The sequence below is a fragment of the Equus quagga genome, chromosome 19 (genome assembly GCF_021613505.1).
Source record: "Equus quagga isolate Etosha38 chromosome 19, UCLA_HA_Equagga_1.0, whole genome shotgun sequence".
NCBI classification, from domain to species: Eukaryota; Metazoa; Chordata; class Mammalia; order Perissodactyla; family Equidae; genus Equus; species Equus quagga.
In genome coordinates, this window is record NC_060285.1 from 45692465 (window position 1) to 45719472 (window position 27008).

General features: G+C 37.4%; 1 protein-coding gene across 1 annotated transcript; it reads right to left on the reverse strand.

The window, feature by feature from the left end:
• On the reverse strand, positions 1-27008 carry RAB21 (RAB21, member RAS oncogene family). Its single transcript, XM_046646191.1, has 7 exons — positions 26632-27008; positions 16040-16099; positions 15159-15266; positions 11933-11996; positions 5304-5358; positions 4730-4818; positions 1-1678 (listed from the first exon to the last, which is right to left on the reverse strand). Exons 1-7 carry the CDS (start codon positions 26782-26784, stop codon positions 1536-1538), a joined length of 672 nt encoding a protein of 223 aa, XP_046502147.1. The 5' UTR covers positions 26785-27008; the 3' UTR covers positions 1-1535.

The following is a 27008-nucleotide window of genomic DNA, read 5'->3' on the forward strand; positions in this document are numbered from 1 at the left end:
TTGTTCATGCTAACAACTTTATTGCATACTAACGCTTCTTAAAAGAAGTAAATCCAGGGACCATTCCATTTTATCTTAGACAAACATTTACTAGTTTTCCAAGCATGACAGAAATGGAAAAATATATATATTAAAACAAGAACAACTTAGGTTAATTTCCACAATTTGTGTTCCTTCTGTGAGCAGTGCCTGATTCTATTAAAATTAACAAATTTAAGTTCAGTCTTATACTTAAGGAAAAAAAAAACCTAATGAGAGACTAATTTACAAAGTATACAAGAATATAATTTTATAGTAAATCTTTCCAGTGTTCACTTCAACTGCATTACACGAAATGTTTCCCTTCACAGAAACTCAGAAGGATATCTCTTATAAAATCAAACAAAACTTTCTGTGTTCATCTCTGGCAAGCAATGAACCAATACAACTTGCTCACAAAGGATCTAAAAGTGCTGTCTTCTACTACCACTAGCATGCCTCATAAATGAGTCTTGGTCAGTGGTTACTATTTGGGACCTCTTCCTTTCTTCTCACACTAGTGAGCCCATCTCACATAAATAAAGCCTAAGAGAAAACTAAAGCCATCGCAGAAGTGAAACTCAGCATACTCCACTCAAACACTTCTAAGTTAAGTTAACCATTCTAAGGAAAATTGGCAGAAGTCGTCTCTTTTATCCAAAAAATAAAAAAACCCACAAACCAAAAGGCAAATGCTGTTGTTCAATCATCAGATGGACTTATAATAAGAGGCAAGAAATGAAAAAATGTAACAGCAATAATTCAAGTAAAGTATATGTGAAAATTTAAACACACCACTTTCAAGTCAAGACAAAAGTAGTGAAGGGGAGCTATGATGTTTATATCAGACAAAAAGCTTAGGCATTATTGCCAAATGTTAATTCACTTTACAGTCATCAATGAGACTACTGTATATATTTTTGCACCTTGTGCCTGTAAAAGCAAATAAAATATTTAATACGTAATTTACAATGTTATTTTACCAGCTCAGCATACAGGATGTATACAGATTATACCAAAGTAGTAGACAGTTAGGGGCCTGTGCAAACCCTGCAAAAATAGTACTTCGGGTATCTGCTAATAAAAAAAAAACAAAAACAAAAACAGTTTGCTGTTTAGAAGTGATACAATTCAAATTACCACAAAATGCAAAGGGCTGCAAAAATGTATACCATTCCAATAACATATATAAGTTATTAAATAAAGATTTGATTTAAAAGAATATAAATGAAGGCTTTAAGTAGGTCTTTTCCACATGCACACTATTCCTTATTAAAGAAAAAATATGTAAAAAGGCCATTGGTAATTGCTTTGTTAACATTTGTAGAAAATGCCAATTCTCTGGTCACAAACTCCACTATGTTTAGCACTTAAGGTCTCTGCAGTGTTATAAATGTAATTTAAAATACTGTTAATTCTATAATTCCATTGGTAAAATAATGTGACTTGGAATATGGCAGTCTTCATGTTGAGGGCAATGATCCACAGTTTGTTTTAAATTTCTTAGGTGTGAACAGTTATCCAGAAGAACAGCACCCTCCGCCACCACTCTGGGCTTGAGGCTCATCATCGATAATCTGTACACCTCGCCTTGCAGCTCCTGGCTGACTGGAGCCATTGCCTTTTGCCCTCTCATCCACTTGCGCTGTTTCTATCATTCCTAGGAGAGGGAGAAAGCAGAAATTATTTAGGACTAAATCTTTGAGTTTTCTCTTTCTGTAATTTCAGTACACCACCATGATAGCCATTTCTGACTTTCAATCAAGGAAACAAAATATAATAAACATTTTGTCAGCTCACTAAATAGCTTTCCCTGCAAGTTAAAAAAATTAGTACCGTGCTACAGTTTTATATTCGTCCAGCTGTATAATAGCCACAGTGACAACAATAGAGGAAAAAAAACTTTCTGCTCTAAACAAATGACTGGGGGCCGGCCCAGTGGCCAAGTGGTTAAGTTTCTGCACTCTGCTTTGGCGGCCCCGGGTTTCCCCAGTTTGGATCCTGGGCACGGACCTAGAATGGCTCATCAAGCCATGCTGAGGCGGGGTCCCACATGCCACAGCTACAAGGACCCACAACTAAAACACACAACTATGTACTGGGGGGCTTTGGGGAGAAGAAAAAATTAAAAAATAAATAAATAAAAAATAAGAAAATAAATAAATGACTGTATACAAGTATAATCCTTAAGATTTTCCAAATATACTTAGAAATATGTTAAAGAAGTTCAACTTGTTCCAAGTACAAGTGATACTTAGGGTACAGAATTTATTTTTCAACCAGCAATGTGTACTTTTTAAGCAAATGATATTTGAAAGAATGAAAGTTTAAGATGATGGAGGAAGAACAAAGCTGGAGGACTCACTTCATCTGATTTTAAAGATATGGTAGAAAATTACTCTAATAAAGACAGTGAGATATTGGTGAAAGGAAAAATATAGAGATCAATGGAACAGAGTCCAGAAATAGACCCCCACATATACAGTCGCTTGATTTCTGACATATATGCTAAGGTTATTCAATGAAGAAGGAAGGATCTTTTCGAGAAACAGTACTGGAACTGGACATTGACATGTAAAAAATACACCTTGACCTACACCTCTCACTATACGCAAAAATTAACAAAAAAATGCATTACAGACCTACATGTAAAACATAAAATTTCTAAATGAAAATAGGAGAAAAATCTCTGTAGGAGAAATCTTTGTCATTTGGAGTTAGGCAAAGATTTCTCATATAAGACACAAAAAACAAATCATAAAGAAAAATTGATAAACCAGACCTCATCAAAATTTAGAACTATTATTTGAGAGACACAGTTAAGAAAACTGAAAATACAAGACACAGACTAGGGGCAAATATTTGCAAAACACATATCTGCAAAGACAAGCAAACAAGAGGGAATCCATAAAACAGAACAAGGGGGGACACCGCCCCATGGCTGAGTGGTTAAGTTCCCACACACTCTGCTCCAGTGGCCCAGGGTTTTGCCGATTCAGATCCTGGGAGCGGACCCAGCACCACTCATCAGGCCAGGCTGAGGCAGTGTCCCACAGAGTGAAACCAGAAGGACCTACAACTGGAATATACAACTATGTACTAGTGTACTGGGGAGCTTTGGGGAGAAGAAGGAAAAAATAAATTAAAAAAAAAAATTAAAAAAAACCCCAACAGAACAAGGATTCTTAAACTTGGGTCCAGAGACTGCTCCTGAACAATGGTTTCCAAATTGAAGCAGGCAGGACAACATGCTGAGATGAAATTAGAAAATATTACAAATTCTAATTTCTACTTATTTTTCTTCAACCTTTCAAAATTTCTATTTTTATGCATGTTTTATAATGTACAAAATTTATTAGTACTTGTATATGTTCTGTAATTTTTAGTAAACATGAGGAATACTCAAAAGTTTTTAATAAAAATGTGAGATTTACAATATTTATAAGCCACTGGTATAGAACCTTGGTGCTCAATGTATGTCTGAGGACCAGCATCATCACCACTTGAGTGCCTATTAGAAACAAGAAGCTCAGGCCTACACCAGACCAATTATATCAAAATCTGCATTTTAACAAGATCCCCAGGTGATCAATATAGGTACAGCAGTGGTTCTCAAATTTTAGTTTGCTTCAGAATCATATGCAGGAATTGTTAAAAAAAAAAGGTTCTGGGCAGCATCTCCAGAGATCTTGATTTAGCAGGTTTAGGGCAGGGCCCAAGAATTTGCACTTCAACACACTCAAATGATGCTGATGCTGCTGATCAGGGGACCTCACTTAGAGAATTACTCAAGAATTAAGAATGACCTCCATGTTTTCATAAAACCGAAATTTACTCCAAAGTTTGTATATATATACATTTTTTTAGAGAGAAAAATCATAGTTTCATCAAATTCTCAAAAGAGATCTGAGGTCCATAAATTCAAGGAATATATTTGACAAAATCATTTCAATCCATTATTCTGCAAACCAGGGTTTTCCTAAGTATCATATGCATTCTCTTGGTGATATGAGAAATGACTTTCAAGCAGTATATAAAAATTTTCCTTTCTTTCTAAAATAAAAAATTTCAAATATATCTAAAGGTAGAAAGAATAGCATAATGAAAATATGTCCATCATACAATTTCATCCATACTTGGCAAACATCCCTACCATTATTTTGAATCAAATCCCAGACACATAATTTTATTCATAAATTATTTTAATATGATCTCTACAAGAACTTTTTTTAAAAAATAAGTACTCTGTTTAAAAGCATAACCACACCTAAAAAAATTTACTATGCTTTCTTAATAGCATCAAATATCCAGTGAGTGTTCATATAATCTCAACTGTTTCATGAATGTTCTTTTTCACTAGTTTGTCAAATCAGGATCCAAAAAACCACTGCAACAGGCTATTACATCTCAAATCTGTTTCAACCTGTATATTCCCCCTGCCTTTTTAATTTTAATAGTTAGGCATTATTTTAATATGTATTTAGCACATAGCACACATATGATTTCACAGCATTACTGCTTAAAATAGGGCTAAAGTAGGTATTCAAGCTTTAAAAAATAAGTTAAAGAAAAAATATTAAATAATAGTACTGGTAGATGTGACAAATCATCAATGTGGTCATTAATGGAGACTGTAAAATATCACTTTAGAAACACTACCAATATTTTAAAAAGAGCCATTTCTAAACATACTAAATCTGAATATACCTACTTTTACAAAGGTCAAGAAAGAGTTCCTCAATTCCTTTGTTCTGTTTGGCTGAAGTATGATAATGCTTTGCTCCCACAGATTCTGCATACCTTAAAAAAGAAGGGATTGATGTAAAAAAAATGTTTTTTCATGTTTTTGTCATGACTGCTATTTGAACTTTCTTTACAGTGGCAATTTTAGTGACATTACTAATTAACTCAGGTTTAGTAAAATTAAAGACTATGTAGCTATTTAACATCTCTATACATCGAACCAAATTTTACATAAGAACGCAAGTATAACAAGACATTTTTCTAAGTCACTTTGGAACCCAAATACTTTACAAGTTTTTGTGACTCACTGGCTATTCAACCATGATAGTTTTCTTTTGCATCACTCATATTTTTTACTGAAATCAAAAGGAGAGTGAGAGTGGAGTATCTTTAAATATTGCCAAAAGTCCAGAAATGACCCATGTACACCTGCTTCACTGAATCCCACAGTTCTGTCTCGAGAGGGCACTTAAACGGAAAAGCACCCGGCCCAAGAGCAAGGCTTCTCCCGTAGAGGGACTGGGGAAGGGGGTAACACTCACGATTCTGCTTCTTGAATGGAAACATGTCTCTCCTTTTCCAAATCTATCTTATTACCTAATTTGAAAAAGTAAATACCAATCTTTAATATTGATTCATTTTTATAGTAAAATTAAGACAATTCTAAATATTACAATCGCCATTTTAATCACCTGGAGAAATAATAAAAATACCTATGAGGCTTCTAAATGTCCTGAAACTGTAAAGTTAAACCCCTCTGATATGAGGATTGATCAAAACTGTCAAGGTAGGGGCCGACCCTGAGGCCAAGTGGTTAAGTTCGCATGCTTGGCTTCGGTGACCCAAGGTTTTGTGGGTCGGATCCAGGGGTGAACCTAGCACTGCTCATCAGGCCATGCCAAGGCGGCGTCCCACATAGCACAACCAGAAGGACCTACAACTAGAATATATAACTATGTACTGGGGGGGCTTTGGGGAGAAGAAAAAGAAAAAAGAGAAGATTGGCAACAGATGTTAGCTCAGAGTCAATTTTCAAAAAAAAGACTGTCAAGTCAAGGTGAATGCCTCAACCTCCCTCAAATAGCTCAATGCATACCCCTCCTGAAGCTGCAGCCTCTGTCAGAGAAAACAACTTTTCCAAAGAGATGGGCACTATTCTTTGCTTTAGGGTATAACAGGGACTAAGATTCACTAAGGATAAACCTATGATTCTTAGCCAAGTGTAAATGGTCCCCAATCAACTTAAAACCAGTCGATAATTAAGCAAGGATAGCTTACTGTTCACAAAAATCTATTAGGCTAGTCTCTAGGATCCTACAAGTATTTTGGTGTCCTGGATGATATGAACTGGTTAAAGAAAGCATTAAAATGCACTTCACTACTACAGAAGAGAAAACTGTACTGTTTTAAAAACATGAAAAAACCTAATATATGCACATGATGCAGATTTAAAATTATTGAAAGTAAGCTTAGCTCTCCTTAAACAATGGAACCAAACTGAGATTATTCTAAAATGCCACCAGAAAAAAAAAACGAGACAGTGCAAAATGCAGATTCCTTATGGAATCAGGGCAGAGGTCAAGGTGAGTTGGCTGGACACAGAGTGCTAAAAGTAAAACAAATAACAGAAAGGAAAGGGGAGAAATACCCTAAGAAAAGACACTTCAGACAAATATTTTCATTTCTTCTGTTACGACCTATGGGGGGAAAAGAAATCTCATAAATAAACTCATTTTTTCTTGAGACCTTAGTCTAGAAGACAATTTCAGATAAAGCCCTGAAGTGAGCACCCAGTGAAAGATGCAATGCTTAGAACTGAAAAATACAAGCCCAGAAGTTTTGTATATGGAGGACCTCAAAAATTCTGAGCATCTAATTATGAACAGCTACAAGTAACTACCGGATCCCATAGCCTAAAGATGAGAGGCAGGGAAGCAGACTCTACTAAAGCTCAGTTTGCACCAACGAACTCAGGAATGAGCTCTTCCTGCTTTGAACAGTCATCCTCAGCAAGAAGACTCATATTAGTTCTGATTTCCTACATTACATTTTGTCAATACAATTTTTAATTTTGTAAATATTACAGCCAATGTATCCAACATCACCAGAGGAAAGACAAGTTATTTCATGCTATGAAGAAAGCAAAAAGCACCACCTAGTGGCCGGCGGCTCCAACAAACAGAGGCACAAGATTCTGCCACTCTAAACATGTCCAACAGGAGTCTCCTACACAGAACAGACTTTTGCTTCAATCAGCCAATACCACATGAGTTGTTTTTCAAGATCTTTAATGCCTCTTTTCCTCCACCAGAATTATCAACATCTATCAAAAAAAAATGAGGATAGGGGAAGCAGACAATTACTTTACTGCTTTACTATTTAACAACATTTTAACTACCTTTTTTTATGGTGTTAGAATTTATTCAGATTTTGTTTTTTTATAAGATTTTTTTCACATAGTCCTATATCATTTTTTTCTTTTTATTGAGATTATGATCGTTTACAACCTTGTGAAATTTCGGTTGTACATTATTATTTGTCAGTCATATTGTAGGTGCACCACTTCACCCTTTGTGCCCAGCCCCAACCCCGCCTTTCTCCTGGTAATCAGTAAGCTGTTCTCTTTGTCCACGTGTTTAACTTCCACATGAATGGAGTCATACAGAGATTGTCTTTCTTTATCTGGCTTATTTCACTTAACTAATACCCTCAAGGTCCATCCATGTTGTTGTGAATGGGATGATTTTATCCCTTTTTATGGCTGAGTATTAACTTAACTACCTTTAATAAACACAGTTATTAAAATAGCTAACTATTCTAATAATCTTTTTTAAACAACACAAAAAAGATCCCTCTACTAAATAACTACTATTTCTTTGAACAATCAGTGTTCATAATAGATTGATAGCATAGACTAAGTCACAGAAAACTGCCTGTGACTGACATCTTTCCAAAGCTCAAAACCTCTTTAGCTCCTATATTCTTTTAAAAGCAAGACAGCAAAAGGATTAAGGCTTTGAGGCTGGCATCTGCTTCAATACTACTGTGCAGCTTCTTCCTAATAGGTTTAAAACCTCAGAAAACCACCAAAGTAAGCATTTACTTGAAAGTATAGTACTATAAAGTTTAGAAAAAATAAAAATTGGCTGAGGCTATTGGAGAGGGAGGGAAAAACCCACCCTCCCAAGAATAGTAAAAACTATCTTCTCTAAAATACATATTTGAATTAGGAACATGAAAGGAATATGGCCATGCCAAGAGCAGATATTTTGCTCAGACTGGATGGTGTGTGGTGTAGTGAAAAGAAGCTTTCAAAAGGCTTTTAAATCTGATAAAACTTGGGCTGTAACTTAGCCTCACTTTGTACAATGTAGCTAACAACCTTTGCAGGGTTGATGTGAAAATATGATACACGTAAAAGGCCTAGCATCTAGTAACTGCTCAATAAAGAGTAGTTATTAATATCAGCCATATTCATCACAAACGAATGAGCAAATGGAAAATCAATAATGGTATGAGAATTGAAGCCCATGGTATGTAACATACTTTTCTACCACCATCCTCCTGGCTTCATCGAGCTAACTCAGTTAATCTAACACTCTAGGAAATCTTCCCTCCCCCTAAAAACCCCTAAATCTAGTTAGGTTTGCTTCTGTGCTATCACAGCTCTCTGCACTTCCCTCTTCATAACATTTATAATATATAATAGTAACTTGCTTTTCTCTTTTTCCCTAAAAGATAAGCTCTGGGAAGACAAGGATCATATCTATTTTGTTAACTTATTCACTATACTATTCCCAAAGCCTGCAACACAGTAAGCAATATGTAGCGTTGGCTAAGAATATGGGTTTGAAGAAGCAGACAGACTTGTGTTAAAATCCCAGGTCTACCTCTAATTAGCTATGTACTTTGGGAAATAGCAAGCTCTCTAAGCCCATTTTCTCATGTGTAAAATGGAAATGGCAACAAAACCTTTTTGCAGTGTTGTCAGGAGGCTTAAATAATAAATGTATAGTTCTTATAACAGTACCTGGCACTCAATAAATGGTAATTATTATTTTTTTATTTTTTGAAAGGAAGATTGGCTCTGAGCTAACATCTGTTGCCAATCTTCCTCCTTTACTAAGATTGGCCCTGAGCTAATATCTGTGCTAATCTTCCTCTTTTTGCTGAGTAAGATTGGCCCTGGGCTACATCTGTGCCAATCTTCCTCTCTTATGTATGCAGGATGCTGCCTCAGCATGGCTTGATGCACAGTGTGTAGGTCCGTGCCCAGGATCAGAACCAGAACCCATGAACCCTGGGCCACCAAAGCAGAGTGTGTGAACTTATTAACCACTATGCCACTGGGCTGGCCCCTTATGGTAACTATTAATAATATATATTTGTTTAACAAACATACCAACGTTAAGGAGAGACTAGAAGCAAAATACTATCAAGTAGAGCAACCACAACCAACAGTGGCTGACCAATGGATTAACTAAATGTTGAGGGAAAAGTCCCTGCTAGTGAAGTATAGGGTTTTCTATTAACACAGTATCAGTGGCTTAGATAGGACCTAGAAGGTTCAGTATCTAATTCACACATAAAAAAGCTAGTAGATTACATATCAAACATAAAGATTCAAAAGCATATGACAAGCTTAAATTCCTACACTTAGGTTTAAATAATTATATAAGAACAAGATGGGAAAAGCCCAACAGAAGAGCAATACTTATAAAAAAGAAATTCATTTTCGTTAACTATAATCTATGTAAAGGAGACACTGAGTTGACATGGCTGCTGAGGTGTATACAATCTTAGGGAATGTTGGTAGAAGGACAATGTGAAGATTTTAAAAAAAGAGAGCCATGTTAAACATACAATGGCTCAACAACGGCTGGGTTCTAGTGTTCATTTCAAGCGCAGGGGATACATTGATACACTGAAACAAACATAGGAAAAAATAATCAGGATGATGACAGTGTCTACAAGTTAGGCCAAATGAAAAACAGTTGAAGATCTAGAGAATATACAACTTTAGGTGAACCACCCAAGTAGGCTTCAAATGTTTGAAGAGCTGTGTTATGTAAAGGGAAAGGAACAAATACTTGTCAAATGCCTTCTGTATGCCAAGTGTTTTCCAAATCATTATTTAAATCTTCACCACAATCCTGTGAGGTACTATAATTATTTTGAAGTTAGCAATAAAACAGAAGAGAGAATAAACACTGAACTACCACAGAAAATAGGATGAAAACAATAGGTGGAAAAAATAATGTAAGTGTCCACCAATAGCAAAAGAATAAACTGTGGAATATTCACAGAATAAAATATTAGACAGCAAAAAGAATAAAATGAACTATAACTCTATACAAGAACAGAGAGGAATCTTGCCAAAATGTAAAGCCAAAAAACCAGACACAAGAGTTCATACTGTATGATTCTATTAACATAATATTTGAAACAAAACCAGACCATGCAGTAAAAACTCAAGATCGTGTTTGGAGGGGGCTGGTAAGGGAGGTCAGCGGGCAGCGTCGGGACGAGACAGCAGCACAGGGGTCTTCTATGCTGCTGGTTCACAGATGTGTGAACTTGGTGCAATTTTTCTTGTGTGGTAAATGGGCTCTCAAAATTCGTCCAGCTCTGAATTACAACTAAAATTCCATGTCACACTTGTCAACAGAAAAAAGAGAGTGAGAGCTTTTTATACTTTACACTAATCTTTAATAAACATTATTTAACATTAAATGAGGAATATCTGACTCTACTTGGGGCAGTAAGCTACCAGATCCAATATTCCTAAACTTTCTTATAAAATGAAGAGAACACAGTGTAAATTAATTATTCATAAACTTATTTACCTGGCTAATTTTTAAAAAATGTTATTGGTAACCTTGGTCAAGTAACAAGCTCTTGAAGCTTTTTTGACTTTCTTAAGTACATACTAGTCATTTCTTCCTCACTTCTGAGATAACCAGAAACCCAAATAAACAAACCTGCAGTCATTCACTGACTGGCCACTTCCACCCCCCATAAGTCCCATACACCAGACAAAGTCAGGCCAAACTCACTAACGACTAGCTGCAGCTTTGGCCCCAAACTCCCCCAAACTGCTACTCTGGTGCTCTAGTCTGAAATATCCTGGTCATCCAGCCTAACATCTAGACTATAAAAAGCAGGTCAGATCATCTCCTTGGCTGCTTCGCCCAGACAGGCACTCTGATCTGGAACAGTGAAGTTTACCAATCTAATGGTGACAAAATGAAAGAAACGTAAACTCAAGTTACAAAAAGAAAATTCTTAAGGTTGAAAGCAGAATTTGCCCATGCTGCCATTCCATTCTACATCCTCCACTAAAACTACCCTGGCTTCTCCTAGGCCATTTTTACTCTATCGGTCACGTAGAAAGGAAGAGAGAAAACAGCATGAGGCTGTTCATCATACGGATTAATAACATAAGCACAGGAGTCAGAATGACCACAATTCGAATCTGATCTCTGATGGCTGCCTGATGTTGGGCAAGTTATTAACTATCTCCAGGGCTCGGCCTGCCATATAAAGCCCTTGTAGAGTTATGAGGATTACATAAGATAATGTCTACTGATTACACAGCACAGTGTCTGATACACTTTACAGCTCAATAATTAGTTGGTATATCACAGAAATAATAATCTAAAGAAAAAGGGAACCAAAGAGAAATTCCAGAAGTCCAAGAGTGAGTTCTAGAGCTCCTTTATTTCACCCATTAAGAATATCTCTCCACCTTATTGTCATGATCTACTTAAATCCCTGGAATCAAATTTGTCCCTAACTCAAAAATGCGTAAAGTGTATAGAACAAGAACACTAGCTTAAGTCATTGGTATTAATTCTATTTTAAAATAGTTTCTGAGCTCTTTTTTTCCTACACAAAGTCTTAACGGTGAAATACTAAAAGTCAAATTGAAGCCAGGCTGGAGGACTTGAAGTCCTATGTGTTTAGCTTCCCACTTGCTCCCCAAAGCAGTCATTGAAGTACAGAAGCTTGAACCTCCTGAAAGATCACTTCCAAATCCTAAATCCTAAAATATTAAAATGCCATTCTTCTTCTTTTCTCATATAACTTTAAAATGAGAATTACTTATTTACCGTTCTTTAATCAATCATTAAGGAAAAAAAGGACATTTTTAAAAAGTAATGATGCTTACCAACTATACATAAACAGATTTCATTTCCCAACATTTTCCGTAATTCTTTGACCCAGTTTTTAACCTGTGTATACAAAAGAGTAAATATTAAAACAAGTCCTGTTAAAATGACTACCATAACAACATCCTAAAACTCAACATTTCAAAATACCTCAGAATTCTGTCTAAGAGCCCATATATTTAGTTATTACTAGGAAAGATTCACTGTAGGATCATTTATTGCCAGATTATAGTGCAAACCACACACATAAAAACATTCAATGAAACAACTTCTCTCCATATCTACATACAGGTATAAAAGAAGCACCTCTAACTGCAAGTTTTCATAAATCTTCCATAGATCCAAGCAAAGCTATTCACCACAGCAAAAGCATGTCATCTCCAGCCTCTGAGAATAGATACTTATATAGAATCACTTTGGACTGACAAACACATTGGTTTAAAAGCTTTTGTACCCCAAGTGGTTCTGAAATAGAGGGCATTAAGAGCTTCTGTGTCATACAGTTAAAGGAAAAAAAAATGTTTATGGGCACCAAAAAAAGAGTGGCAAGGGGCTGGCCCCGTGGCCGAGTGGTTAAGTTCGCGCGCTCCGCTGCAGGCGGCCCAGTGTTTCGTTAGTTCGAATCCTGGGCGCGGACATGGCACTGCTCATCAGACCACGCTGAGGCAGCGTCCCACATGCCACAACTAGAAGAACCCACAAAGAAGAATACACAACTATGTACCGGGGGGCTTTGGGAAGAAAAAGGAAAAAATAAAATCTTTTAAAAAAAAAAAAAAAAAAAAAAAAGAGTGGCAAAATAAGTTTTCACCCTTTAGTGTATGACATGTTTTTTCAACCTCTTCACCACTAATATTTGGGCTCAGATAATTCTTTGTTGTGAGAGACTGTCCTGTGCAATGCATGATGTTTATTAGCATCCCTGGCCTCCTACCCACTAGATAACAGTACCACCCTCCAGTTGTGACAACCAAAGATGTCTCCAGACATTGCCACCCCCTGGTGGAGAAAGAGTGGTGTACAATGACTCCAGTAACAAAATGACTCTTCACTATGGATGAAGCATAGCACTAGGCACAGTTAGCAGTAAACTGGAATTAAGTAAACTAATATTTTGAACTCATGATTTCAAATACATTGATTACAATAAAATAGGATAAAGAACGAACTTGGATACCTCCTTACATTTTTTGTAACGGAATTTAATCTGTATGTAATCAAATGAGACAGAACTTCTACTCCTTCCTAAAAAAAATGCACACATCTATAAATTACAAAAATTACATCAGATATGTGGTAAGCACTTACTGTGCCTCTGGTCCTACAGTACAAATCTAACAGTTCCACACTCCTATGCTCTGTAAACCCAAAATCTTTACAAAAGCAAAGGTAATTAGCATACCACCTTATCTTTATAATAGTACTAAACCAGTTTTCTCAGTATAGCACCATCTTTTGTTTCATTCACATAAGTCTTCAGAAAAGCATTTCACTTCCTCCCCTAGTTGATATCACATAAGAAAAACTTGACACTACTGGTATAAAACGTACATCCTGATCACTTCAAAGGAAACATGCCAGAATCCAATTATCTATTAATCTACTCCCTATACATATATATTACAACCTACTAAGTCAAACCAATTTTTTAAAAAAATTTATTCATCTGCAATCAGATCACCCTCTGCAGGCATCCTATTCATTACCCCCAGACAGTCTGTGGTGAGTTAAAGATGGTCACAAATTCTTTGGCAATCTTCCTATCAAGAGGTAGAGTCTATTTCCCCTCCCTCTGAATCTGAGCTAGCCTTGTAACTTGCTTTGACTGAGAGAATGTGGCAGAAGTAACACTATGCCAGTTGCAAACCTAAGCCTTAAGAAGGCCTGGCAGATACACTCTTGGGATGCAGTGGTTATTTAAGAAGCTTAGGCTAGAATACGGAACAAGGGGAGCATGTGGAGAGAGTTATCAGCGGATGAGACACCAGATGGATTAAGAGGCCATACAGAGGAGAACCAGGCCTTCTTGAATGGCCCTGGCCCAGCCAAACTCCCAGTTCAATGCAGCTGCACGAGTGACTCCACTGACACCACATGGAGCAGAGGACCTGCCCAGTTAACCCACAAAATCAGAGGAAATAACAAATCATTGTTTTAAGTCAGTAAGTTTTGGGAGTTTTGTTATGTAGCAAGAGACAACTGGTAACTTTTCAACTTAAAAGACTCAACCTTCTCTTAACCTGTAAATTACTTAAACCATTTCTTCTTATGCCAAAAGGCACGAAGGTATAGCAAATAGCACCAAATAGTGGCCCCAAAATAACTTTTAAAAAGATCATTAAATCTTCAAGCTACCTATCGTTTTATTTTTCTACTCCTTGAATTAGGTTTTTCCACATGTCATTAATAATCCAAAGGCTAACTTGTACATCTGCTTCATCAGTTAAACACTGGGAAATAAATTAAAAGAAAAAAAACTAAAAGGGCAAGCCATTTCAACAAGAAACCTGTAACTCAAGGCAAGAAAAGCTTCTGCCTTGGAAATTACCACCCTAGTTACACACCCCTGACCAATTTATTCCAAGAGGAAAGGTCAAATCAGTAATCAGTCACCATCCTGAATGTGAAAATAATTCAAACGTAAGTTTAACAGTAACTCATTTTTGGTCCCAAACAACTTTAAAAATCCTATATTGTGGTGTATGTTTACAGAGGCGTGAAAAAAAATGAAAAAGCTTTAAAATAACCACCATCTAGACTGTCCTTTTAAAATTTCTATTATATCTTCCAGGATATTTAGTGAGGGGAAAGAGCTTAAACTTCATTTAGTGCTTCTTTTTCCTCTTCACAACTAGGGAGCCAGCCTGTGCAGTCACACCAAGTTTTCAGGTCGCTGGTGTGCATGGAACCAAAAAAATGTATTTGATTTTTTTTTAACAGGGAGAAAAAAAGGCCCTATATTTTTCTGAAGCTTTACTTCAGATTATTTCCCTTTCCTAGCATCTGAGAATGCCATGTAATAAACTATTAATAACTGAAATTCATATTGTTAACATGAACTAAATGCTCCATTAAAACACATGAGTGGTCACCATTTATGCACAAATTATACTTTATCTTTAAAACCAAGACTAATCACATTACTAAACAAAGGCATGTTAATAGAGACTTGAAAAATCAGGTCTGTTCTTCTATAAGTCATCTACCCATAAGTAAATAGAATACCTTCTGAAAAGAATCTTCATCTGTTATATCATAAACTAAAATAGCTCCATTTGAATCTCTGTAGTAAATTGGACCCAATGCATGGAATCTCTCTTGACCTGCTGTATCCTAAATAAAGTAAGAAACACCTATTAGATCAGAAAAAAAAATACACCTGTTATTGCCAACTACACTGAACTTTTTGATTAACTGAAAAGTGGGCATGAAGTTACAGAAAACTTCAAAACACTGTTAAAAGAAACACAACAGGTCACAAAAATTTTTTAAAAGTCGAATTATAACAAATATTTAATGTTTTACTGCTATACACAGATTACTTCTCCCCTCCCAACCCTCCTCATCCTCAGTAATCTTCCTACCCCCATTAAAAAACCAGTTCAGTTGCTAGAGGGTCAGAATGGCGAAGATGGCATTATAAGCCAGGAACAGGCCTTGCCCTAAATTTAGGCTCCCCAGAGAGGGAGGGGACAAGGAAAGAGAGCATGCACTAGGACCACCTGCCAACAGCTACCCTACTGCATTACCCTTCCCCTACTCTCCATCAGCCACCCTTGGAAGGTAGGAACATGGAGACACAGGGGGAAAAAAGGCCAGGCAGGCTGTCCACCCACATTGTTACTTCTCTGTGTGGAATCTCTCTGAGTTGACCCTTCCCCAGTTGAAAAGTTATGATAGCAATATTCATGTATACAATTATATTCAAGATAAAATTCTTCACCAGATTTTAGAAGAAATGTTTACTAAAAAAGTTTTGGCTAACATTCAGTTACCTAAAAAAAAAAAAATCCAGAAAAAAATTCCTATTTCTTGAGCCAATTAGTTATTACAGTACCAAGAACAGGTAAAGGCCTCCACTCACAAAGCTGAAAAGATTAACTTACCCATATGGCAAGATTTACTCTTTTCCCACCAATATTTAACTTCTTTGTTAAAAATGATGCCTAAGAAAAGAGAGATATACATTAAACAATGTTTCATACAAAAATACGTTTCTTACCCTAGTAAGTACAGATGAAGAAATCATCTCAATATGAAATTCAGGTTATCTGGGAGAAAAAGTAATCACTGAGTACTTATTAATGACCAAACATGATTTTCACCGAAAACAGAACATTATTTATATTCTAATATAAGAAAAAGATACTTTGTTTTATAAATGCAAGTTATAAAAAATACAAAGAAAAACTGGTAAATACTTTTTCTTAGTTTTTTCCCCCATAAAAATTTTTCTTAAGAGCCTTTAATTTGATGCCACCTTACCTACTCATTATAGAAAGATTCTAAGAGATTTCTAAGATGAAATAAATGTTTACTGGTAGTTTACTTAACTGCATGAATACCAATATTATCTAAAATGTTCCTGCAATTATTTTATAATTATTCAGACGATAACCAACAATTGTCCTAGGTAATAATATCACAGAAATGAAAGCAAACGGTTCCACCCTTCAAGGAGCTTATAATCTATTGTGGATCAAAAATGTAAAGAGAATTACAGTACCATGCGATAACTGTTAAAACAGAAGGTCTTGCCCAGTATACTGTAAGGAGAGTGATGAGAAAGGAAGCGTGAAGCCTGACTAGACGAGACAAAGGCGGCTTTAGAAAGAAGGTGATGATCTCCCCTTTAGGAAATAGTAGGGGTTTTCCTGGACAGATGGGTGAAGCTACTGAGGCCTGAAACACATAACCCCCTAGCCCCATGGGGAACTCCAAATTGGTATGATCAGTGCCAGAAATGAGACTACAAAGATAGGCAAAGGCTGAATGAATAAAAAAAAGTCCTAGAATTCCATGTCTAGATATATGGGCTTTACCTCATGGGTCTTAATAAAACCTATTCCAAGACACTAGACACCCATTTTTTTTTTTAAAGTATACTACAGTCAGGTATATTTGGGAAATGCTGCATGTTACTCTGTATCTTCTTTGTACGTTCAGAGTGCACTAATCAGACTAAGGTTATGCCAAAAGGAAGGCTGTCTAACTGCATTTATACACACATTTCCCAAATTTATTCAACCTCTTTTTCCCTAGAGAAATAGCTAATTCATCCTAAGGAGTAAGTGTTAAGAAAAAATACTGTTGACAATGGAGAACCAGAAGGATTTTTAAGCACTGAGCAAGTATAAGATATATATTTTAAGAGAATGACTCTGGGATAGGAGGGGAGGCTGAAGTGGAAAGGACAGGACTAGACCTGGGAGACAGGTGGCTACTACAAAGTTGGAGTCAACAAAAAGGGCCTAAAGATAGAAAAGAGAGAACAGAATCAAGAGTAATTGAAGAGGAAATATAATCAGAATAGAGTCAGCTGACATGTTTAAAAAAGGAAAAGCCAAGTTCACAGCTATGCAGGGACAGTCAAATTTAGGTGTTGCTAAACAGAAAAAAGTGCACAGAAAGTAAAGCAGATACAAAGCTGGATAGTGAATTATTACTGAAAGACCTCTCTCACTTACTATATAGCACAAGGGCTAAGAATATGAACTTGGGATATGAATCTCAGCTTTGCCACTTATTAGCTGTGTAATTTATTTCAACCCAACCAATATCAAAGCTACAAAAAGAAACTCAAATTCTAAATCCTACCCAAATATTTGATAGGTCAATTTAAATGCCTCTCCTTTCAAACGTATTTAAAATTAAAATGATCTTCCCTCCAAGATTGGTTTTCCATTCCAACTTTAGTATTTTGAACACATTCTCCAAGTCACCGAGGTTTAAATCTTAGGAATATCATCACTGAATATTCTTCCTCCCCTATCATTTCACATTCCCAAAAAATCTACCAGGCCTTGTCTTCGTACTTCCTCTAGAGTTCTATGACTACCAGTCTCATATGATGTCACAATATAAATTCCTTTGGTCTCACCTCACACTCTAGTCTACAGGCCAAATTATCTTCCCAAAGCCTCAATGATTTAAAAAAAAAAATCTCATAGAAGGGTTCTCTAATAAGTTAACATTTTTAATAAGTACGTTTGAACTACACCCCTTTTGGCAGCTAATACCATAATAACCTTTTTGTCATAAGTTTTGTATGGATTTCTCAGCAGAGTGGAGTGAATTAGAGCTGGTAAAGCCTGATCATTTCCTTACTACTATTCCTTCTGAAACTTACCACCATCCTCCCACGGTGAGTTTAAGGAACAGTGTTAAGTCTCTTCTAAGGAACCACGGATGTACAGAACAATTTTATGGAAAGAGTGCTTATCACAGCATTGATTATAAGGAAAAAAAAACACGAAATAACTTGAGTGTCCATCGATAGGCAATTTAAAAAAATACACAAATACAGCCCATCCATTCAATGAAACACTACACAGTCATTTCCACTGCTGGTGCTAACACTAACTAACAGTTATTGAATGTTTACTTTCTGCCAAGTACTATGCTGAGCACTTTCTACAAAATCATTCATAAGCTTCTCCTTTACAAAAGTTAGGGAGCCCTAATCTACAAGTAAAAATCTCAAAGCCTATCTTTGTATCCAAGGACCTCCATAACTTGTCCACATCCATCTTCCTAAGATAGCTTCTGGTATTTCTCTACTTACCGTCTAACTCCTATGGTCTATATACATTCCCTCCAATTCTGTTTGTTCTTGAAATTCCCCTCTAACTTGGGTCTATTCTTTGTTCTCTGTCTTGAATACCATCTATTCAAGTCCAGTTCAGAACCTATACTCTTCTTCCTTGAATTTTTAAGCTTTCTCATACCATCCATACAACCCACTTTGAATTTCTCTATCCTGAAGAATTTTAGGGAACATAATCTTGTAATATACAGCATATACTGCCACATATTGTAAGTTATCTTTTCATGGGTATAAGTCTTCTGTTAACTAGATTACATATTTCATACTTACAACAAAATCGGTAGTCTCCTACGAGATTTTCAATATTAACATAATTATTATCCAAATATTACAGACGTGAAAACTGAGACAGAGGAAGGCTAAGTATCTTGCCCGAGGTCAGAGTGAGTGACAGAGTGGAATCTGAAACCCAGTCTAGCTGTGGACATGACTCAGAACCACTATTGCTACAGTAGCTCCCAGACTGAGATGTGAGCTAACACCTCACTAGTGGAGGGAGTAGGGAGAGCCACAGCGCTGCCCTCAGCAGACAAGCAAACACCGTCACTGCAGATGAATACATCTACAATGCGCCTGGGTAAATCAACGCAGGTCTAACTCAATGTATGTGAGAGATGTGCTCCTACAAGTTTTCTTATAAACCAAATTACTTTAAATCAAATATTTGATGTACCAGTAAAGCACATTATCAAAGGGTCTCCAGTAAATCATTTTTTTTCTTTCTTCATAATGAAAAACTCAAGTCCCACTCTATGGAAAGATTCTTTCTGTAATATAAATTGTCTCATTTTATATACATCCTAGGTTTTTAATATTTTATAGATATTTTTCTTAAAAAGCAAACTTCTGTCTTAAAAACAAATACCATTATATTTGAGAATAAAGTTGCAAGATTTCATGCAACATCAAAATAGCAGCAAACAATCAAAAGGATGAAATCTGTCTTATCTTTTTAAACCACCTCTATGAGGCATACTTAATTTGGCCAGACTACTGAGATACCATTTGTAGTTCTAATACTCTGGGGCAGTGGTTCTTAATTCTGTTACATGGTAGTGAGAGTGGGAGCGGGGAGTGATCATGGGCTTCTTTGAGAATGTGATGAAAGCTATGAACCCATTCACTTGCAAGAAAACTGTTCATATGCACATACCAAAAACAATTTTCACACACTTTCCCAGGGGATTTATAAATCCCTGGCATAATCTCTGCGAAGAACCCCCAATCTACAAAGGGAAGGGGAAAAGTGGCATTAAACAATATCAATTCAAATGTTTTAGGACTATAGGAAGAAAAACATAGTACATACTGTGTGTCAAGCACTGTGCTTGGGCTTTCTCATTTAGTCTTCCTAACAACCCTGTGAAGTAAAGGTAATTAACCCTATTTTACAGTTGCGAACCTGAGATTTAAAGAAAAGAGAGTGATTCACCCAAGGTCAGACAACTCAGTCGGTACTGCAGTGGGTGGCAGCAAGTCTGACTCCACAGTGCTTTTTCCATTGCACAAAGCTGCCTATTCTAGAACATACAGACATTCTTAACCTGGCACTCCTCCACTTGGACACTAAATGTTCCTGGAGACCAACTCATCTCCCAAAATATTCTCCGGGTAAGCACAAAGTAATGAGGAGCAAAGTAACGGTCCACTTCCCACCTTACTCCTCCAAACCCTGAGCTACAGTACCACTACTACTTCTAATTTCAATGATTTCATCCTCCAAACTTTAGGGGTATTTACAAAATTAACAATCTTATTAGCTCAAGATGACATCTGCCATTTGTACTTGATGCTTATTTACCCAACATCTTATCTGAAATCAAAGTGGTAATTTTTTTGAAATCTCTATTTAAAAAAAGAAAATAGAATTACAGGAGAGATATAAGAGGAACAAATTCTATCTCCCAAATGGAAGTCTTTTCATAACTTAAATCAATTTTTTTGGTTGTTAGCCAGATCACTTGCTGTGCTTGCTAACTGTTGGCAAAGCAAAATACCTAAAGCAGAAGAGTAACTGAATTTTAAAGAAATACGTTCCTGTCTTTATCTAACACCTTTTAAGTTTAACAGACTTTCATTAATATATGTGTGTTTATAACTAAAGAGTTCCATTATTTTTGCTAGTCACTAACATTGTCGCAGACTTAAGTATTTAACCATCAATACTACTTCTAGACTTAAGACATGAAAGGATTCAGGCAGCTAATCTGTAACCTAGTCCCCTGTAGCAAGGCTATAAAAATTAGCTATCAGAAAGCTAAGCAGGATTGCTACAATGGCAATCATATTACAACATATGACTGTAACAAATTAACATGTTGAGTATGTTAAGTTTATACAATGGTGCATGCCAAATATATTTCAATAAAAAATAAAGAAAATTAAGCTGAATGTTTGAATACTTTAATATTTCTTGTCCTTAGTTTCTAAAAAGAGGGATTATAATCAGTTTAGAGCCTAAGTAAATACTTTGAAAAGGAGAGTCAAAAGAGGAACAGCTCAAAACACAAAGCAGAAAATGGCAGTCAGATATGGAATACTTGTATATTAGGAATTCAAAGCCACAATGAAGAAAATCTCTTTTCTGAAGAAAATCAAAAACAAAAACAAAACTCACCCACGTTTCCACAGCCTACATGTATCTAGTAAAATACTGATGGGGGAAAAGACTTCAACTATTGTATTTTACAAAGACATTGTAAATGAATTGGCTGAATCAACTTCAGCGTGGCTTCCAGGACTACTTGGAAGATATCTCAGACATTCAAAACGTTAATCTTACAAACAGGGAAACCAAGATTCCTAGACCAAAGCCTATGATGCCAAACGTAAAACTAACTGCTAGAACCTGAACGCCAAGCGTTGTTCAAGAGGTTAAGGTACGTGGGGAAAAAAAAGTTAGTAGACCTAGTTTAAGAAAAAAAATGGTACACCATTACCATTTGTGGAACCTGGGAAATTTAATCCAAGTCTTAGTTTCCTAATTTGCCAAACTATCAGGATACTATCTGTCCAGCCAACCTTATAGGACCACTTTGCTAATCAAATGACAGGAACCTACTCCAGATTTCAGGAGGCAGACAGGTGGAAATCCAGTTAGAATTCTAAAACAGAACATGACTGAGGGTTCTGATTAAAAACAATGTTACTTTTTATATAGGAGATTAGTTGAAAGTGTGAGAAGGGACTTATTAGAGTACATAATCTTAGAACACCTTCAATAAGGGAAAAAAAGGGGTATAACTAAAGAAAGGAAGCGATCACCCAAGAGCACTGATATAAAGAGACATACGAAAAACAGGACACGGTTAAAATCAAAATGGCACAAACATTTAAAGTCAGGAAAGCTAACTGACAATTAAAGTACCTTATTCATCCTGATATTCCCCAGTTAGCACAATGTTTGATATAGCACAAATATGAAAAAAACAATTCTTGAATTTAATTGCTTAGGCTCAGCAGTACTGCCCTAATAAATTCCAGAGAAAAAGCAGTAACTTCCTCACTCCAATTGCCTTTCTTGTCTCTGTCAAGTTTATCAAAGCCCCAAATCAGCGAGGAAATTACATAAGAGAGCTAGGCTACTCTATATAAGATCAAGTTTCCTGGGCCAGGTATAGGATGTTGAGTTCTCTCAGTGAGCTTACCTACAATATCACTTCCTAACTATCAGTAACCTGCAAAAAGGGAGCAGTACTAAAACACCAAAGCATGACAAATGTCACAGCATTCAAAAAAGAAATGAACTTCCGGAAACGTCAATCCCAGCCACAACTCGAGAATGGATAATAAATATATGTATGTGTGTCTATATATATAATATATTCATATATATTATACATAAAATCTATAAGCAACTTTTAAAATGAGGTGATCCTTCAGAGACAGCATGGGTTCTCAAAATAATTCTTGCCAAATTAACCCCATTACCTTTTTGACTGAGTTACCGTGAAAGAAACCAACACAAATTAAGCACTATTCATTCAACAGCAAACATTCATTAAACAAACATGTGCCAGGCACTGTGCTAGCACTGTGCTAGCAGGTTTACATATGAGCTATTTAATCCACACAAAAATTCTATGAGTGAGACTTTCCCATTTTATGGATGAAGAGCCAGCTTACAAACATTAGAATAACTGTTAAGAGCGAGATGGCTATGAAGAAAGAGCCAAAATTCAAACTCATGTCTAACTTCAAAGTCCTGTCCCTTTTTATCACATCATATGACCTCCTACTGCAGAAACAAAGTGTTATGTTGTTCTCTGCCTCTGACAAAGCATCGCATGGTATCCCCTGTGGGCAAGACTGATGTACCTAGGGCAAAAAAGTCACATTTGTAATGCTGGAATACCCATTTTCATTAAAGGCTTTGTGTCCACTAGGTAGTAGCCCATGGCAATCAGTCTTAAGCTGTTTTCTGATTCTGTTATCATTAATATATACAACAGCCCATTAATAACTGTTTCTCATTGAAGGGGAAAGAGAACTACGGCCCATGCATAGTCTGAAGAAACTCCACCCTGATATTCTACATGTCTAAAAGAAAAAAACACCTCTGGCCATGTATCACTGGACTACAGTGAGACCTGCCACAGAGCTCTGACATGGCCCTCTCTCTCCCCTTTCTTTCAAAGTCTTCACCAAATCATCAGGTGACAAAGTTAAAATGAGGAGCTAAGCCAGATAGTAGAGACCATGCCTTATTCTTCTTTGCATGCCCAGGACCCAATGAAATGCCTGACCCACAGAAGCTCAATCAATGTTTCTTGAATTACAGAATCAAAATTTAAAAGGGCACTAACAGGTTTTAATCACTAGAGCAAATCTGTCAAAGCCAACTTTAGTGGGTCAACTATATTAGGAACAAGAAAGCTACAAAATCAAAAAGAATTTGAGGACGTAACGTCTTTTTCTTTGAAGGAAACTAGACTAAGACAGCAAGCCCAATATTAATCAATGTGACAGCTGCCCGAAAAGCTCACAGAATCTTTTCCACTTCAGTGTTAGGAAAGCACTGGCAATAGGACAGGTGATAGCCTGCGCTTCACTGTGCTCAGTCCAAACTACACTTGGAATCATCTTCACAGCTCAAGACATCACATTTTAAGGAAAGAGGACAATGATTAAATAGTGAGTGTCAAGAAGAGATCTCACAACAGTGCAATGATTTACAATGTCAAAGGAGATGCAGTTAAAGGAACCAGAGCTGTTTACCTAAGAGAAGACAAGACTCAAAGGGATGTGACAGCCACCAGCAACTATCAGAAGGGATTTCAGGAATGATCAAGATTCAGAGGGCAGAACTAGGACTGGAAACTACAGGGAAACAGATTTCGGCTTTATATACAGAAAGATTTATTGGATATTAGATCTGTGCAAAAATAAAGCAGGCCACCTCAGGACATAGTGAGTTTTCCACTTTCTCTATCAGCTCCTCTCACCTCCAAGATTTCAGACAAAAGTAGACAATCACTTGACTGAAATATTAAACAAAAGACAATCAGTGAACCATAAACTATCTTAGGTTCCTCTCAGTCCTATAATTCTTTGAAATATGAAATGCATGAGCATGTACTTTACAAAATATGAAGTATTTTGATAGTAGGTAGTTTTGTTTACAAGAAAAAAGGGGCGTTCTTCCTCTCCTATGTTCTGATACGTGATCTCCTCTCCATTTGGAAACTAAAAGCATACCAAGAAGTTTTATGGGTCACACTAAAGTCAAATTTCTCTGAAAAAATTAAGAAAGACGAGATGAACTGATCTACAAGAAAGAGATTATATCTATAAAGCTGTTTCCATGCACTGGTTATGCATCAAAATCCTCATTTCTGTAATATAATCCAGATACTGTTCGTGGTGAGTGGTATAAATATTAAAATTAGGACTGCTATGGTTGTGATATGCTTGAGATCTACCATAACTTCATTCTCTCCTGTGTAGACTGCAGCACTTTCTCTCAGATATTTAAAAATCTTTAGCCTGCTTTTAGCTTCGAAGATGTTTTGAAACATATATTGAAAGTGTAATTTTCAGGTAGATGGGCTAAATTATCTTAAAAAAAATTAAGAGCTCAATTCCAATAGTTTTCTCTTTTATCTTAAATCTGCAGCACGAAGGAAACCACTAACAGGTGGTTCACCAATATCCAGAGGCAGTGTGCCTTAACTGCTCAAAAACTGAAGTCAGACCGGGTTCAAATTTCAGCTTGGGCACCAGGACTTGTGATAATGACGACTTGTGGTGATATGACGGCCAGCAAAGTGCTCTCACCTTACCTAAGCCTGTTTCCTCACCTGTAAACTGAGGCTAATAAAACTATCCACCTCACAGGCTGTTACAAAAATTAAAAGAAAGAAGAAAAGTACTCAGCATCCTAGGAACTCACTAAATGACAGCTATTGTTACTACTTTACCTAAATGAATTTCTAAAGTTCCAAATGATCACAAATATCTACCCTACAAACTTCCTTGATCTCACAAGTAACACTTAACAATAACTATTAAAATTGTTTAACTGCTCTTGTACAAGGATGTAAGAAAAAAATGCAGTTTCCTGACATTCACTTTTTCAGATATTATGCTTTACATAGGAGTGAAAACAGAATAAAAATACAACCATAAATGGAATCAGAACCAGTCTTTGCAAATTCTAGGTTCAGTAGTTTAATAATAGCATCAACCATCAAACACCACAACAATTAGGAGACTGTGCATTCAACACGTGTCCACGTTCTTATACAACACAGTCACTAATTAAGATGTATTGTGCAATTTGGGGCAGAAATAATAAAGACGGAGAGCTTGCACTGGACCAGGTCCTAAGTGCTTTTATTATATTTGTCCTGACAACCCTATGAGCTAGATATTATTATGGCCATTTTAACAGATGAATAAACTTAGGCACAGACAGGTTAATTCACTCGCCCAAGATCACACAGCTAGTTAAACAGATGGAGGTGGGATATGAACCTAGACAATCAGGCTCAAAAGTCCACTAGAATTTACTGCTTCTGACTGAACTGATCAAGTCACACTAGTTATTTTTCTTCTAACACGTGCAAACTGATTTCTTTGGGAGAGCAGAGAGACAACAACGGTCTCAAAGGCCTGGCTTCAATTCCAATCAATGATTACATTTTAAAACTTTTCCGAGTAACCATAACCTAACTACAGATGAAAGCCGGCCCAACACTACAAGTAAAGAAAATAAACACCAGCAGCAGCTACGCTGTTAGTCTGGGGACCAATGCTGGCCAGTATTCACATGACTTTTCCATGTGAATGTGGGTCGACCGACCTCGAAGACTATGGGACCCACAAGTTAGACCCACGCAAGCAGCAAAGAAACTGCGTAACCCCTACCAGCAAGCAGTCATTTCAAAAACCCTGCAGAGATCTTTGCCAATCAGCAGGTTACTCGAAGACAGGAGAAAATGGAACTTGCACACTTAGTCATCAGTAATCGCTAAAGTTACAAATTACCTAGCTCGCAAAATCAAATCCGCAGCTAAATTCCTAATTCCGAAAGAAAGAAAAAGGACTGACACCGTGACTGTAGAGCGAAGGGCACCTAGGGCCCAAGCGGAAGCGAATCAAACGGGAAAAACTAGCCGCGGGTGGGGACTCCCAACACGCGCAGCCACCTGGGAACCCCTGGGGACTTTTCAGGGCCTGTCTCCTCGACGCCCAACAGCGTGTCCTTCCGTCTAGAGGCTGCTGCGACCCCGCGTGTCCCCAGGGCGAGTTCGGAAAGCAGTCAACGGAGGAGAGAACAGGACAGGCTGAGACCCGCGAGCCCACAGCCGGAGGCCCAGGGCCGCCGAGTCCGCCGCGGAGGGGCCGGCGGCGCCCTGGCGCCCGGCGCACCTGCAGAGTGGTGATGTGCTTATCGTTGAACTTGTTCTCGCAGTAGCGCAGCACCAGCGACGTCTTCCCCACGCAGCCTTCCCCCAGCAGCACCACCTTGAACGAGTAGGCTCGGCCCGCCGCCGCCCCGCCGCCCCCGCCGCCCGCAGCCATCGCGTTGCCTCCCGGCCGCCGCAGCGCCTTTACGGCCGCGCGAGCAGGCCCTCCGCCCGGCCCTGCGACCCGGGCGCCGGCTCCACTCCGCCTCCGCGCGAGGCCTGGCAAGGCCGAGGGAACGTCGGCGGGAGGGAAGAGCCCCAGCCCCGCGCCGGGAAGCCGAAGACAAGCGAAGACGGCTGCCTCGGCGCCTCCTCTAATGGCGTCTCCTTCCTCCTACG

Excerpts from the sequence above, each read along its gene's own strand:
- RAB21 (XM_046646191.1), bottom strand. The coding sequence starts at position 26,784 with ATGGCTGCGGGCGGCGGGGGCGGCGGGGCGGCGGCGGGCCGAGCCTAC. Across the intron at positions 15,267-16,039 it reads GAGTAAATCTTGCCATATGG|GATACAGCAGGTCAAGAGAG; the intron begins GTAAGTTAATCT and ends TACTTTATTTAG. Across the intron at positions 4,819-5,303 it reads TCCATTCAAGAAGCAGAATC|GTATGCAGAATCTGTGGGAG; the intron begins GTGAGTGTTACC and ends TTCTTTTTTAAG.